Raw genomic sequence first — 18,087 nt, 5'->3', positions numbered from 1 at the left:
CAAATCATGTTTGATATTTCATCAAAAATAAAAAAGATATTTAACGAAAAAAATAAATAAATGTATCACTGCGAGTTAAAAAAAAGTTCGTATCACAGTAGGTTTTGTGAAAAGTGTAACAATAAATATATATTAATTCTAAGAATTGAAAATATTAAACGACTTTAAAGTGTTATACAAATGTTAAAAAAAAATGCTTAGGAAGAATCCTATATTGCTACTTATTACAGTGTGGCGTCATATATTTTCTAAATTCTTCATCATGACGTCAAAATTTTTACGGGAGCTTTTGTGATTATCACTGTTCATGATTTCTACTCTAATTTTTTTCATCTACAGCACATTTGTAACTTTCTAAATTTCTTTTCATTGTGTTCAACTTGTTTACAAATAGCCTTTGATTGACAGGTAACCGGAAGTTAAACTCGGGGGCTTGATATGGATTTCGAGGGCTGATATCGAATCGGCCCCGAGGGCTGATAACCAACCTTGACTTCCGGCTATTATTGGCCATGCAAAAACGTACATATCAGTACACAATATGTGATAACTATATTTATCACATATTTGTTACGAATACGTCGGGTTTTGCATATGCAATAACCTCAAAATTGCCCGGGGCAAAAAAAGAGTATATTAAAAGAGTGCCCTAATTCTAAATGAAGTGACGTCATTGCGTCCTTGACGACACGTTTGTGATAAAATGTTGAAGATTTTACCTTTTATCCTTCATTAAAATGTTGTACAAGGCCTTTTTTTCTCTTTTCTGCAGAACTTAAAAATATGTGATAAAAAGATTATAACATGTATTTCCCATATTGGCCCGGGTATCATCCCTCGACCCATATCGACCCTGTGCTAAAGCCTCTAGTCCGATATGGGAGTCTCTGGATGATACCGGGGCCAATATGGAAAAGGGCATGTTATAATCTATAACAATATACCTTGTCTAAACATCAACCCAACAATGTTAGATCTGTAAATTTGCTTTCGCAAATTTTTGGTTCTTCCCTCGCCGGGATAGAGAATACATGGATGTGTACATAATGTATATACAACTCATCTAAACATCAACCCAACAATGTTAGATCTGTAAATTTGCTTTATATATAGAGAGAATCCATCGAATTAAATTATTTGTTAGTCAGCGTTATACTTCAGTTTACCCTTGGGAGTTGATATTTAATTAAATTCGCAGGGCGTGGAAATATTCACGTTGCACAACTCAGTTTGTGAAATGCTTTTTAAGTTTGATCTTATTTTACTTGCACAACTTCAGTAATTAAATGCGTTACTTTTTTCAATATGTTTTAACTATAGTATTTCAAAATGTATGGACTTTTTCATATTGGCCCTGTAACTTGCCCGAGGTATAAGTAATGCCCAAGGATGGTTGTCATGACCCTGAGGCAACACCGAGGGCATAACAACTGTCCGATGACATTATCAATACCAAGGACAAATATAAAAAAGTCCATATCGATACTTTTATCAACTAACTTCATTCAAGAACAGTCTTCGCGTCTAAATACAGCTAATCACTTATGTTGTACTTTTATACCACTGTCCGAGGTTAGGGGGAGGGTTGGGATCCCGCTAACATGTTTAACCCTGCCAGATTATTTATGTATGTGCCTGTTCCAATTCAGGTGGTTTTCGTTTGTTTATGTGTTACATATTTGATTTTCGTTCGTTTTTTATTCAAATAAGGCCGTTAGTTTTCTCGTTTGAATTGTTTTACATTGTCATACCGGGGCCTTTTATAGCTGACTATGCGGTATGGGATTTGCTCATTGTTGAAGACCGTACGGTGACCTATAGTTGTAAAATTTCTGTGTCATTTTGGTCTCTTGTGGACAGTTGTCTCATTGGCAATCATACCACATCTTCTTTTTTATAATTACGAATCTATGATAGAGCATATACATAAACAGCCGGTTCATAAAACTTTTATTAAATGGTTTTCTTTTAGTTAGTTGGTTGGTAAGATAACACGTCGATCATGCTAGCTGCAAAGTTTATATTTATGATAAGTAAATTTCAGAGACATTAACCCTCCCCATTCCACCCCAAAAATGTTCTGTACCATTCGACCAAAATCTTTAAGTAATGACATGTCGCGACTAACAAATTTATTTTTCGATATCCATTTTGGTTTCTTAAGAGTAGGCATTTGACGAAGTTATCCTTATATAGAACATGGTCATATTTAGTGTTGTGGACTCAGATCCTATGTATCTATCTTTAACAATTTTCAACTGCATATCAATTATATCAACTACAGTATTAAGGAAAATAACTCTCACTATATGGAATCTCCGGATTGCTTCGATCAAATAATTTGAAAAATCCTGAGAATATTTTGAAAAATTTCGACAAAAATGGTCCGTTTCTTTTACAACTGCGAAGGAGTAGCAGTAATTAAAAAAAATAGTGTTCGGGGTGATTACTTTTACAAAGGTTATTGTATGGTTTAGCAGAGTCAAGTTAGCAAGCTAGTAAGTTGGTACATTCAATTGTTATCACCACGAATGAGCGCTCGATATTTCCGCTCTGTTTAACCACATACTAATTCTATCTTAGCTGTATCATTGACAGCAGAAAACCCAAGCTGTGTAATCTTTTCGAACTGTCTTTTCTCTGTTGCATTCAGGTCACTTATTTTCCAGTCGAATTGGTTGGCTATTGCTGCCCATACTTTAGTAAAATTGGCCATATCCAAATCAGACTCTGTCTGAAAATGAATAAATGAGACGATGATGATATAAAAACTGATAAACAGAAAATATTTTTTAGTAAACAACATAAATTTATCCAACTGGTCGCCGTTTAATAAAAACATAAACAGCACGCAGAAACACGGTTATCGAATTAGATAATAAGCTCAAATTGCCTATTTATGTGTGGATATTTGTATTTTCCCGCGGTTCGTATAGTAAAGCGGGAAAATATTGTATTGTCGTTACGTTTTCATAAATATTCATAAGGAATGACAAAATTGAACAATCAGAAGTCGAATTTTGTCACACGATATATTGGTGTTTTTCAAGCGCTTCACTTTCTAGCCGTCGTTCAACATAGTAAGCTGCATGGACGCCGATATTCAACAAACTGTACGTGCCGAAGTGCATAATGCTGTACAAAAAAAAACAAGAACAGTTATTGGATAATATGACAACTTTATTAGAGTCTCGTTTAGACGGTTTCCAAAGAAGAATTCAGGAAAACAAGAAATCCTTCAAGTTGTCAGACACACAGATAGCCAAGATAAGATGAATATAATATGTCCGACACATATATAAGTTCCGCAAAAGAGGTAACGAAGAGCAGTAAAAACACAACCACAAAGTATTCGTGAAGATGAGGGAGGTCACAACCGAGATGAAAGCAGACAACATGAGTCAGACAAATATTAACAACGCGAAACGGAAGATATCGATAGCTGTTAATGTCAGCAGTGGATTTTGAAGACCTGGGAGATGCTTTTATTGCCATGAGAGTGGACATTGGATACGACAGTGTCCAAAAGCCACAACAGAACAAAGAAATAAGATAAGTATAAATAGTACTTACAATTTTAGTCGCATAGAATCGAGCGCACCTCTGTTGTGTAAACAAATATCAGCTGATTTTAAATCAATGAAAAGTACACACACTAATGTATGTCAAGGTAACGGTACAGGTGTAGGGTATTTAAAAGAAAAGGTAGACTCGTGAAAAGAGATAGGTGCTACAAATTTCGTTGTTGATATATATTAGAAAACGGGTATAAAATACCATTTAGCACAGTACCTCGAGAGACAGAATTGGAAAACAATAAAACTACACGCGACAACTCTTATTTTGTCGCCGATGAGATAGAAAAACTTTAAGAAAAAGGTTGCATACGTCGAGTGAAAAGTAAACCTCTTAAGATTGGTTTTAGATGTGAGGCATTTAAACCCACATATTGTAAAATTCAAACACAAGTATGAAGACGCAACAACTGCCAGACAGTTGTTTGAGAAGGGAAACTATGTATTTTCCTACGATTTAAAAAGCGCATATCATCACATAAAAATATGTCAAGCAGATACAACTTTTTTATGTTTCAAATGGGCAAATGAATACCATCATTATAATGTTTTGCCATTTGGGTTATCCTCTAGTGGGTATATATTTAGCAAAGTAATGAGATCGTTAAACATTGGAGAGATAGAGACATGAAAATCGTTATGTAATTGGACGATGGCCTAGGTGGAGGTAAAGGTTTTGATAATGCTTTCCAATCAAGTGAAACAATCAAATCCGATTTAGAAAGGTTTGAATTCGTCTTGGCACATGAGAAATGCAACTGGTTGCCAGTTCAATCGTTGGAATGGTTAGGTTTTTTATGGGACATGTCGGAAGGGGTTTTAAGACTCACAGAGAAACGCGTAAATAAATTTAAAGGCACTTTGGTTATTTTCATTTACCAGTTTAGAAGTGGTATTAAGCTATTTAGAGTAAAATTTGTGGCCAGTATTGTAGGCCAAATCATATCTATGCAGGCAGTATTAGGTGATCAGGCACGATTAAGAACTAGATATTTTTATGAATCTATATTGTATAGAGCAAGTTGGAATGCTAAAGTACTAGTTAGTACTAGTACAGAAGCACTTAAAAGAGTGCACATTTTGGCAACAAAATATAAGTAGTTTAAACGAGACAGGATCTCAATTGTGTCAGTTGACATTTAATGAAGATCAAGATGATCACTTGTTCTGTGATGCATCTGGCAAGGGTTTTGGTGGTCATTTGACCGCAGGTTCAAAGGACGAACCAATGAAAATGTTTGGAAGTTGGTCAGTTAATGAACAAAACAAAAGCTCAACTTGGCGAGAGCTAGTAGCAGTAAAGAGAGTATTACACAATTTTACAAATGTAATGAAGGGTAAGATTATCTGGGTATACACAGATAACAAAAACGTAACGCACCTACTCAGAGTCGGAAGCCGAAAAGCATCACTACATGAAAATGTGTTGCAAATACATGAAATTTCTAAGAATCAATCAATTAAATTAAGTTCTGTTTGGATTCCTCGTGAACAAAACACACACGCTGACATGTTAAGTAGACGGTCAGATTGTGATGATTGGGAGGTACAGGACGAAATATTTACATATTTAGATCACTTGTGGGGTTCTCATAACGCCGATAGGTTTGTACATGACTACAACATCAAGTGTAAGCATTTCAATTCAAAATATTTGTGTCCAGGAACATCAGGTATTGACGCTTTCACAGTTGACTGGAAAGGTAAAAATAATTGGCTTGTACCACCACCAAATATGATTCCTAAAATGTAAAACAAATTAAAACAATAAAAAATGCAATGCTACTTTAGTTATACCAGAGTTCACCTCTGCACCGTACTGGCCAATGCTAATAGATGAGAAAGGGAACATGAAAGTTTTCATAGTTGCACACATTTTCTTTCATGGAGAAAACTTGACCAAGGAAGGCCGCGGTCAAAGCGGAATATTTGGACAACAATTTTTGAAATTTAGATTGATTGGTTTAAAAATACAATTTTAGATCAAAATATTTATGATTATTCTCTTTTTTAACAGGGACCAAATTAGATCGTACAGTAAAGGAGGCCATTAGAAATAACGGCATCGATGGTGACAGTTATCTTTATCCAAAAATGTGCGAACTTTTAATAAACAGCAGAAGTGACAACACAGTAAAATCTTATTTTAATGCTTTTAAAAGATGGGAACGTTTCATATATCTTCATGGACATGTTGCTTTGCCAGCTCAACCAGTGCACGTCGCACTATACCTTACTGACTTAGTTAACAACGGTTCCACATATCATCCGGTGTATAATGCAATATATGGTATAAAATGAGGGCACACGAAATCAACAGTTTAAAAGATCCTACCACGAACACTTTTGTTACTTCAATACTAGAAGCGTCTAAAAGAGTTGCGCCAAAGAAGACTAACAAGAAAGGTCCAGTTACTACAGTCGTTTTGATAGAACTTTGTAATAATTTAAAAGATTGTTCTGACCTACTTGTGTTAAGAGATTTGACTATGATGCTACTTTGTTTTTGCAGGTTTCCTTAGATACGATGAACTTAGTTCTTTGCGTTTTCTTGACATTGATAATACAAGATTCTTTTCTGATTTTACATATAACTAAGAGCAAAACTGACCAATACAGGCCAAGCAATGAGGTTGTAATAGCAACAAGTTCTACAATCGCATGTCCCTATAATATGTTAGTTAATTACACACGTTTGGCTGGTTTTAGTAGTCATGAAAATAAATTTTTATTTCGTCTTATCTACAGGTCAGGAGAATTGTGTAAATTGATAAATAAGGATAAGAAACTCAGTTACACGGCGGCTATGGAGTGCCTTCTGAAGAGAATTAGAATTATTCGTCCTGGTTGTAACATAGGTCTTCACTCGTTCAGATCAGGTAGTGCCACAGTGGCTGCTAATGCAGACGTTAGCGACAGGTGTTTGAAAAAACACGACAGATGGAAATCTGACTCGAGTAAAGATGGTTATATCGTATACGTAGACTCCATAGAAAAACGTTTGAAAATTTCTCAAGTTTTAGGTTTATAGTTTCATATTTGGGATCGTGTACCCTTTCTTTGTATATTTCTATCACGTTCGACGGGCTGTCGACAAATTTATATTTGTGTTTTAGTTATATTTAGTCATGGAGTAGAGGTAATAATTGTATTTTCCCGCAGTTCGTATAGTAAAGCGGGAAATTATTTTATTGTCGTTACGTTTTCATATATATTTATAAGGCATGACAAAATTGACCAATCAGAAGTCGAATTTTGTCTTACGATATATTGGTGTTTTTCAAGCGCTACACTTTCTAGCCGTCGTTCAACATAGTAAGCTCCTTTATTTTCAATTGCTGATTGCAATTAAAGTTGTTTTTCTGATTTTCTATTCGTATATGTATTTTCTAATAGACAACTTTCGAGTTCGATGCATTTCCGTCAAAAACTCTGGTTTTAGTGAACGTCATTTGTGCGTTTAGGGGCGTCGTCACTTCCATGTCAATGTTGAGCGAGTGGTTGGAAAACTATAATTCTATATTGTACGAATTATACAGCAAATTGAATTCTCAAAATTGACAATCAGCACTGCTGTCATTAGGGAATTGTCATTAAGTACCTACAGAACAACCACTGTTTCTAGTTTATCCTGCACAATGACGATCACTAAGACGCTTGATGAACGTAAATAGTGCAGGGATACAGGCGATCCCCTCTATCTGGTAAATGACGTCATAAAGGCGCGCATAATTGACGAGTTTTTTCCGGTGACGGATGAACTCGAAAGTGGTCTATTAAAGGTGTGGTCCGTCACTTTTATCCGGATATAGGCTCGAGCATTGGCACGGATACAGGTTTCCATTCATATTCATATATCATGTGAACGATTGTTGGTTTTTCCTGGACGGCCTTGACTATCTATGAAGGGTTAACATTCAGAAATTTAAGCGAATACACTGTGAATGCATTGATATTTGAAATATTGTACATATATATATGTTTTAAAATTGTTAAAATGTGTACTGCTGAAAATTATTTGAGATACAAATTAAAGGGGGTCATTAAATACGGCGTCTATCACGTTCGACGGGCTGTCGGCAAATTTATATTTGTGTTTTAGTTATATTTAGCCATGGAGTAGAGGTAATACCTACTATTCATGATCTATAAAAAGATTGTTCAGTACTTACTGTTCGGAATAGATAAAACTAGATACCATTGAGATGGGAGCCATCTCTGTGGGCCCCGCTGTCAATAACGTGGGGTAAATAAGTTGTATGGATAATCTGATATGAAGTATTATTTGAAGTTATTACATAGTCTCATGTGTGATTTTATTCTAAGATTTTAAGTTAAAACTGATAAATATTCTTAACTTACTTTCATAGTATAATAGTGATATGACTGCATGATGTGAACTCATTGTTGACTACTCTAAGGTGACTTCTGGATACATGGATTGATGTTTGAACAATATGTTTAAAGGTGCTGCCCAATTGATATGTGTCACATATTTTTAGAATTATGCCTTCAATATATTATGACCCAACAAAAAAGAATGCCAATTAAATGTTAAAAAATGAAAAATGGCTGAGGGGCTTCAACTTTTTGAAAAATATGGATTTCACTTTAAGAAAAATATAACACAAAGAAGTAAATTATTTCTATCAGGAAAATTGTGGAATAAAATTTGTAAAAAAACTTATACACAATATTGCTTAATTAGTTTACAATTGAAGATCAGCAAAAACTTGGAAATGATCATTGTAAGGAGATCTTGCAAACAGTAATCATAATCTAGGTGATGCTCATTAGCTATTTGTCACATATTTTTAGAATTATGCCTTTAATATAATTATTATGACCCTCCAAAAAAGAATGCTAACTAAATGTTAAAAAAAAATTGATGAGGGGCTGCAACTTTTTGAAAAATATATGATTTTAATTTAAGAAAAATATTAACGGTTCTCGAGAGGTAGAGCGGACACAATTTGTTAAGAACAACAAACGGATGGACAGACCGACGGACGGACCTTTGACACACACTCTGGTAACACACACTCTGGTGTCATGTACAAACCAACAGACAGACGGTCAAGTATAAAGTATGAAATATTAACGGTTCTCGAGAGGTAGAGCGGACAAAATTTGTCAAGAACAACGAACGGATGGAAATACCGACGGACTGACCTTTGACCTAGAATGCATACATTATGACACATTCTCTGGTGTTGGTTAATATATATGTTAAGTTGAAAATGTTTGTCAGATATAAAGTATGAAATAATAACAGCTGTCCTCTCAAAATATAGTGTGGATCAAATTTGTAGCGATGGACAGACCAACAGACAGACAGACCTTTGACCTAGGAAGTTGTACATACATCATTACACACCCTCTGGTGTTGATTTAAATGGATGTCAAGTATAGTATTTGAAATCTCAAGATATAGAGTGGACACAATCTTCACCACAGGACACAGGGTTGTCAACTGAAACAAAGTTTTTTTTACCTTGACCTTTGACCTTGGAAGTTGTACATACATCATGACACGCCCTCTGGTGGTGGTTAAAATGGATGTCAAGTATAAACTTTGAAATCATAACGGTTATCTAGATATAGAGCGGACACGATCATCACCACAGGACACAGGGTTGTCAACTGAAACCAAAGTTTTTTTTACCTTGACCTTTGACCTAGGAAGTTGTACATACATCATGACACGCCCTCTGGTGGTGGTTAATAAACATGTAAAGTATAAAGTATGAAATCATAATGGTTCTCTAGATATGGAGCGGACACAACGTTAAAGTGTTACGGACTGACGGACAGACGGGCGGACGGACGGACAAACTGATCACTATAGGGCGACCCGCCTAAAGGCGGGGCCCTAATAAGAAAAAGCTGAAAAGACATTTTAATGAAGTCAACATAGTTGATATTCGTATAAAACATTTTAATTAACATACTTGATATTCGTCCAATTTTTTAAAACATTTTAAACAACATAGTTGATATTCGTATAATTTTTTTAAACATTTTAATGAACATAGTTGATATTCGTATAAAACATTTAAAACAACATGTTACCCCTAACAGCAACCATAATAGCCCTATATCTCGTATCAAACATATTTATAAGCTAAAAGAACTCGCCAAGGAATTTGTGTTTGTCCTGGCCGATAAGGCTACTGATAATGTCATTGTATACGTAAATTTTACATTGAGTTTCTGAAAAAGGAAATCACCGAATCACCAACATTTCAACTGATATAAAACAGAAGATGTGCTATGATTGCACTTTACAAGTAAAATGACAAAGAAATTAACAACAACAAGTTGTAAGTTGTATATCCCAACAACAAAAATACATTAAGTACTGATCTGAGAGTACTGGCTGTTACTGACAGTTAGTTCAAAAACAAATGAAGACAATAACAGACGCAACGTCAGATATTGCTACCATTTACTGTAACAGAAAAATAACGTTAAATACGAAACGTGCTTTGTCTAATTGTTCCTGCTTTCCTTTTTGGGTAAATGCAAAGTATATCACACAAATGCCGTGAGAATCCAATTCAATTTGATTTTATAATATAAAACATACAAATGTAGGATATTCAACTTTACTGCTAGTAATCAGAGGCGGTGTCTCGTTTTGCACATGGCACGCATATTCAAACTATATTATCGATCGCCGGAAGTCGGATTGTCAGTTGAAAAATGGCCGTCGAAGTATCAACAACTACAAGCGCTTGGATAGATTTATCTGGAATTTGGCTTTTGTGCATTGATAAGAATGTTTTTAGTATAGCAATGAGAGATTGTCCAAGTATAAAAGTTAATGTACGTGTAGGACACGTAGATCCATCAGACAAAACCCAAGTGAGACGATACATTCTGTTTGCAGACGACGAGTTACAGGAGTCCACACTCAGCAACAAAACGTCACCAGCCTTGCTAGTTGAGAAGAATTCTTGTAATTTTTAGTTACTTTTGTTTTCTTTACTAAGTTTTAAAAAAATATAAAGGAAGTGAATTATTAGGAAACAATTTATTTTCTTTGAAACCCGATATATACTTCTATACTTCTATAAAAAGTGCCTCAATCGAAAAAAAAAAGCAAAAACATGCAAAAAAAAAAAAAAAAGGCAATACACATAGCCAGTTAATTGTCTACATGCAAACATTTTATTTTTAAATGTGCGTGGAAGATTAACTTCCGTGTATCATATGGCTATATTATGCATGAATGCCATGATATATCTGACCTGTAGTCAAGTCTGCTTTAGTAGATCCAGAACCTTCCATAAGGGGTCCCACTGACTAAGAATTTCTGTCCTACCATGTAGGCCGATTGACGTTACATTTAAATGCCATCGGGCCGATCAGGCCGATTGACGTTGTCTGTAACTGCCAGTCGGCCGATTGGGCCGATTTAGTTGTTCTTTAACTGCCAATTGACCGATTTGGCCGATGGTTAGGGTAAGTGATATAAAAACATTAATTTGATGTTCTGTCAATATTCTTTCTTGGTCTCTACATTCTTCCTTTTTTCGTAACGTCATATACAATTCTCTGGCGAAACAGTGACGTCATTGCTGTAAAGATCAGAGCAATGGTGTCCGTAAATCCATGGATGCGAGCTTTTCCTCCAGAACCGGAACAGAACACAATATTCCGTGTGAATCCGGGGCCGCGAAACATGCTGGCAACAAATTCAACACCAGTTAAATATTTCTATTTGCTGTTTTCGATAGAACTGATAAAAGAAATTGTCAGAAGAACAAACAGGTATATTGCAAAATCATTTTGAAAGAGCGGTGATAGAAAAAAAATGTCTCCAATGTTTTTGTTCCGTTAAAATAAACAATAAACAAACAAATAAACCTTAATCAAATATTGTTAAACAATTTATTAATAAAACTTTCATTTTGTTAGCGAAATAAAACGTATCAAAGTGAAGAGACATGATAATGAAAGATAAAAATTAGAATAACACGTTACACGATGCCTTTCTTTATATACATATATCATCTTATAGTTTGAGAAAAAGGGCTGTTAGGCAAACATTTAAAGTGAACCAACGTTTGATTTCTTGAAGGGAGACATGAGGATTTGTAAAAAAAAATAATGGTTATATATAGAGCAGAACATAAATATATTAGCCTAAGACAGCTTGAACAAACAAAAATATTATCATTCGTACGAAAATAAATATCCGCATAAAAATCTTTTTGTCCTAACATAATAACAAATGGACGTCCTATAAATATATACATCTTAAGATATGCCATCCCTTTGTACAGTTATGCATGAAATTTCATAAGAAAAGGTGCAGCCACCGCCAAAATATATGCCAGAATGAAGTCTTGGAGACCGCTAACAGAAAATGAACTGAAGTCTTTCCTAGCTATAGTGTTTAACATGGGTTTGATTAGGAAATCTTCCATAGAAGAATACTGGAATTCATCTTTACCAAGTCAGGCATCCCATTGGTTCAAGAAGGTGATGTCAAGAAATCGTTTCAAGAACATACTAAAGTTTTTATATGTATCAGACTATTCAAGAAACGTCCCGAAACAGGTACGAATTAGACTGTGTAAATCATACCTAAACATTGAAAAGAAGAAATGATATGATTTCAAATAAAACCTAATAAAACAACCCTCCACATGAAACCTAAATGACACAGTAATAAGCAACTATAGATCACCATACAGCCTTCAAAAATGAGCAAATTCCATATACCGCATAGTGATGTGTTAAAACAATCAGACTGTTTGCTGCTCTTTGATCGGGTTGTTGTCAATTTGACATATTCCTAAATTCCATTCTCTATTTGATGACTAATTTTTTGTTTTGTCATACCTTTTTTTAATGGAAATAAACGTTCAATTTGTGTTAAAAAAACAAAGGTTTCCGTTTAATCCATCGATTACTTAAATGTCTTGTACGAAATCAAAATTTGTCTTTCCAAATATAAAGTGTTACAAAGGTAACTAAAAGCAATTGAAAACAAAAGTTCAGTCCCGAATAAATATATATGGTATCCATTCCTGTGGGGCTTTACAGCGTAACTTCATCTCAAGATGTTTTTTTTTTTTTTTTTTATATATATATAGCACCCAGCGTATGACCCTGCTTCAAGATTTAGACCACTGTTATCCTTTATGAACAAACAATTTTGTCGTTTCATCGTTCCTAAAAAAGAGGTTTGTGTGGACGAAACTTTAATGGCAACCAAAGGTCATAATGTAATGAGGCAGCATATCCCATCTAAGGCTGCAAAGTTTGGAATTAAATTTTGGATGCTTTGTGAATCAGCGACTGGGTACATTTTGCAAATGTCTGTGTACAGAGGGCGACATTTTTATCCAGTACCAGCAGGACAGTTGCAGGGTACAACGGTTGTCATGGACCTCATGAGTTCGTCCAATATTCTGAATAAAGGCTACCATGTGTTTTGTGATAGCTTCTTTTGCTCACAAAACCTAGCTTCACGACTTATTCAAACGACTACATATATTACAGGTACCTATTTAAAGTAAGGCAAATTAAATGTAGAATGTTCACCTTATATCGGTGTACCGATGTTTTTGACTTTTCACAATTTTATTATCACTATTTTAAACTTCGAACAGTGCGTGGTAATGACATTTTTAGTCAGTCTTAGTGCTATAAGAATTTGCCCAAATTAAACAATACAGGTCAGATAAACAAGAAAAAAACGGAACCGCTATAAAATTAAGGAAATAAGAGAAAATAACATACAGTCGAGATGTAAATCAACTAATGGTTAAAAAATAATTTCACAATGAAACATAAACAGGAATAATGACCCCTTAAAATAATCCTGATGTGAACTCGAGCACTCTGAAATGTAAGCTGGCATTTTAAAATACACCAAATGTCTACATAATTATAAACAGTTCGTTTAAAGTATTGCATTTCAGTCAATATCTCTCCCCAGATATGCACATGTACGCAGTGTTACTATTATTTCTTAAGTTGTACATACTATATATATATATATATATATACATTGTATGTCAATAGATAGCGTAGGCTACACTTGGAAACGTGCTGACATATTTTTTTTTATTTTTTCAGGAACTCTTAGAAAGAATCGGCCTATGCCGAACACCATTCGTAACGGGAATCCAACACCTGACAATCCGGTTTACATGAGAAAGGATAAAATGTTATGCGCCGCTTTCAGAGATATGGATGGTAAAAAACCAGTACGAATGCTAAGTACGGCCTTTTCCGCTCAACATCATCTCTCCGGTCGCCCACGCATCGTGAACGGATACAATAAAAATATGGGAGCAGTTGACACAACAGAAGCCATAATGAAAGCGTACGGAGGACACCGAAAAAATCGTAAACCGTGGAAGAAAGTTGTCCTACATTTATTCCACCGCATTGTTCATAATGCCTATATATTGTACCAAAAAAAAACACGTCGGACACACCAGTAAAATCCAGACTTCGATTCATTCAGGAAATTGTTGAATCTTTGTCCGGAATACCCGGTGAACAACCGCGACGACGGAGACGACATCAGCGAGCACGGTCTGTAAGTACCTTGCCTGACATGTGCAGAAAGGAAAAGGCCTGTTGCGTATGTTCCAACCGCAGCCACGATGGTAGGAAAAGGAGCAGGACAGTATGCAGTTTTTGCAAGAAAGGCCTCCATAAGGACTGTGTTCCCTTGCACGACGACTGTAGAGAACTTTAATAAGCCTTATCGATCATTAAATCATCTGAACATTATAGTCTCATTGTTTTTGCATAAATACAATTGACCAGATCACATTAACATTTTAAAAAGGAGAAAAAATTATCAACTAATTACTATATTATATTGCATAAGTTAAAATACATTGTATTTATCACTCGATTAAAAGCTTTTGGATGCATCAAATATTGCCCTGTTTAAAAATAATCTATGGTGCACACTTTTATTGTAAATTATTAATTTAATTTAAAATTTGCTTATTTTTTTATTTCATTTCATGCACAAATCATAGGCATTTGGATAATCTTGACATCGACGGTTTTATTGGGTTTTCAAGGGTTTTCAATTGGAGTAATATTCAGCAACGTCATCAACGTAACGTCTTTTGGGTTTTTGAAAAATTCTGGCAGTGAAAAAGTGTAATTTAAAAAAATGTACAATAAAAAAATCACTACCTATCTACAGTACACTTTTTTTCTTTGATGTAATCCTGGTACGATAGTAATAGGAAACACATATATTATGATGACGGCATACAATCTTGTAGGGAAAGGTGAGCATTACCTTCAAATTAACGGGACAGCAATGGACGAAAATGGCACCGTCTTACGCCAATATTTTCATGGGCAAATTAGAAAAACAAATTATTGCAACATCTTTACAGGTTTTCATTGATTCGGGATGATGTGGTAAGTACGTTGCCTCGTTCAATTATTTTACCTCATTATACAAAACTTATTTTTTCAATCATTATTAGACTGCTATTCGTTTGGGAGGCTTAAATATGTAGTTTCTGTTGTAATTGCCCTACCGTTGTATAATTTATACCATCCTGGATCGGTTAGGACATTTTCGATTTTTTTGTTTGAGGACTGCCCTCAATGCAGTTATAACATCTCAACTGTCACATCCTTTGGAAATCTAGAGTTGTGCCATTTCACATTGTAAATAACTATTTTTATTTTTGGCATATTTCTGTAGTCTTTGCGGTGTGTTTGGAAATTTTAAAACTGTTCCAGCGTTCGCTTAAATTGTATAAATCAAGATTTTGATAGAGTCTCAATTTGAATTGACATGATTCATTTGTCATCGTGCAATTACCGAAGAAGGATATCTGTTTCCGAAATATCTAATATTTGTATATTTTATAGTTATTTAATGGTGATGTTGTACCCTTTTTGACTTGTTATATATATATATACAACTCGTCTAAACATCAACCCAACAATGTTAGATCTGTAAATTTGCTTTCGCAAATTTTTGGTTCTTCCCTCGCCGGGATTCGAACCCATGCTACTGTGATATCGTGACACCAAATCGCCTGCACTGCAGCCGTCCCGCTAGACCACACGACCACCTGGGCTCTACAAAAGGCTTCTTTAGTTTTTCTGTAAATTTCTGTCCCAAATACTCTCTCTATGGCGGTAACTTTCAAATATGTCATTGAATGATTGTTCTGAATGAAATGGTTAGCTACTGGATCTTCTGTTTTCTTTGTGCCTATTTTTGAAAAGTTCAATAGCATTCGTTGATATAGTGTATCACCCGTTTGTCCTACATATATAACTTTTTTCACATTTTGTACAATTAATTGCATATATCACGCCTACGGTTTTACAATTTATTTGTCCCTGAATGGTATATTCTTTGCCGGTGATGTCACAAAATACCTTGGTTTCATTTATATGTGAGCATAATGCACAGTTTTTACCGCATGGTCCACATCCATTAGTTTGTTTATAAAATAGTAAATTATGCTTTTTATGCACTAAGATGTCTTTTATGTTGTTATCACGTTTAAATGCCACGATAGGTGACATATATACAACAGATGTATCCATCGGATCGCCATCAATGATGGTGATACATGGCTGTGTACATAATGTATACACAACTCGTCTAAACATCAACCAACAATGTTAGATCTGTAAATTTGCTTTCGCAAATTTTTGGTTCTTCCCTCGCCGGAATTCGAACCCATGCTACTGTGATATCGTGACACCAAATCGCCAGCACTGCAGCCGTCCCGCTAGACCACACACCACATGGGCTCTACAATAATAGAGCTTTGGCTGGCCATGTGTTACCTTTCCTCGTCAGTTTTAATCTAGCGGCGTACTACAGTACATGATATATAAGGCATGATTATGTTATTGTTCTCTAAAATTCTCTACGGCAATACTTTTTTACCCACTAGGTGCATATGATAGGTTATGGTCTAAGGTCCAAAGGGTCGAAAGGTCCAGGTGGGACAACTCATGGTTTGTCCTACCCATGGGTCCAAAGTTAGATTTAAAAAAATGCCTTACCCCAATTTTTAAAAGGGTGTAAAACATTCCCTACGGCAAAACTTTTTAAGCCACTAGGTGAAAATGGTAGGTTATGGGCTAGGGTCCAATGGGCCAAAAGGTCCAGGTGGGACAACTCATAGTTTGTCTTCACCAAAGGTCCGAACTTAGGTCTTAAGGGTCAAACATGCCTACCCCCAGTTTTCAAAAGTCTGTCAAAAATTCGATACGGCAATACTTTTTTATCCACTTGGTGCAAATGATAGGTAATGGTCTAAGGTCCAATGGGTCGAAAGGTCCAGGTGGGACAACTCATGGTTTGTCCTCACCATGGATCCAAAGTTAGATTTAAAAAAATGCCTTACCCAAATTTTCAAAAGAGTGTAAAAAATTCCCTACGCCTACACTTTTTTAGCCACTAGAGTGAAATGGTAGGTAATGGGCTAGATCCAATGGGCCAAAAGTTCCAGGTGGGACAACTCATAGTTTGTCTTCACCATAGGTCCGAACTTAGGTCTTAAGGGTCAAACATGCCTACCCCAATTTTCAAAAGTCTGTCAAAATTCCCTACGGTAATACTTTTTTACCCACTAGGTGCAAATGATAGGTAATGGTCTAAGGTCCAATGGGTCGAAATGTCCCGGTGGGACAACTCATGGTTTGTCCTCACCATGGGTCCAAAGTTAGATTTAAAAAAAAATGCCTTACCCCAATTTTTAAAAGGGTGTCAAAAATTCCCTACGGCAATACATTTATAGCTTCTAGGTGGAAATGGTAGGTAATGAGCTAGGGTCCAATGGGCCAAAAGGGCCAGGTGGGACAACTCACAATTTGTTTTCACCATAGGTCCGAACTTAGGTCTTAAGGTTCAAACATGCCTACCACTAATTTTCAAAAGTCTGACAAAAATTCCCTACGGCAATACTTTTTTACCCACTAGGTGCAAATTATAGTTAATGGTCTAAAGTCCAATGGGTCGAAATGTACCGGTGGGACAACTCATGGTTTGTCCTCACCATGGGTCCAAAGTAAGATTTTGAAAAATGCCTTACCCCAAGTTTTAAAAGGGTGTAAAAAAGTTCCCTACGGCAATACTTTTTTTTAGCCACTAGGTGAAAATGGTAGGTAATGGGCTAGGGTCCAATGGGCCAAAAGGTCCAGATGGGACAACTCATGGTTTGTTCTCACCATGGGTCAAAAGTAAAAATTTTAAAAATGCCTTACCCCAATTTTCAAAAGGTTGTTAAAATTTCCCTTCGCCAATACCTTTTTAGCCACTAGGTGGAAATGAAATGGTAGGTAATACGCTAGGGTCCAATGGGCCAAAAGGTCCAGGTGGGAAAACTCATAGTTCGTCTTCACCATAGGTCCGAACTTAGGTCTTAAGGGTCAAACATGCCTACCCCAAATTTTCAAAAGTCTGACAAAAATTCCCTACGGCAATACTTTTTTACCCTCTAGGTGCAAATGATAGGTCATTTTCTAAGGTCCAACGGGT

General features: G+C 35.6%; 1 protein-coding gene and 1 pseudogene across 2 annotated transcripts in view; one reads left to right on the top strand and one right to left on the bottom strand.

The window, feature by feature from the left end:
- LOC134708036 (angiotensin-converting enzyme-like) overlaps positions 1-18,087 on the bottom strand; it is a 147,743-nt gene that overhangs the window by 44,601 nt on the left and 85,055 nt on the right. For both annotated transcript variants that reach the window (XM_063568285.1, XM_063568284.1), the window contains exon 3: positions 2,570-2,734. In XM_063568285.1, coding sequence (XP_063424355.1) covers positions 2,570-2,734 — 165 coding nt within the window. The remainder of the gene's footprint in view (positions 1-2,569; positions 2,735-18,087) is intronic.
- On the top strand, positions 11,964-14,301 carry LOC134708625 (piggyBac transposable element-derived protein 4-like; annotated as a pseudogene).

The sequence above is a fragment of the Mytilus trossulus genome, chromosome 2 (assembly GCF_036588685.1).
Source record: "Mytilus trossulus isolate FHL-02 chromosome 2, PNRI_Mtr1.1.1.hap1, whole genome shotgun sequence".
Classification (NCBI taxonomy): Eukaryota; Metazoa; Mollusca; class Bivalvia; order Mytilida; family Mytilidae; genus Mytilus; species Mytilus trossulus.
This window is presented reverse-complemented; position numbering and strand designations above follow the sequence as displayed.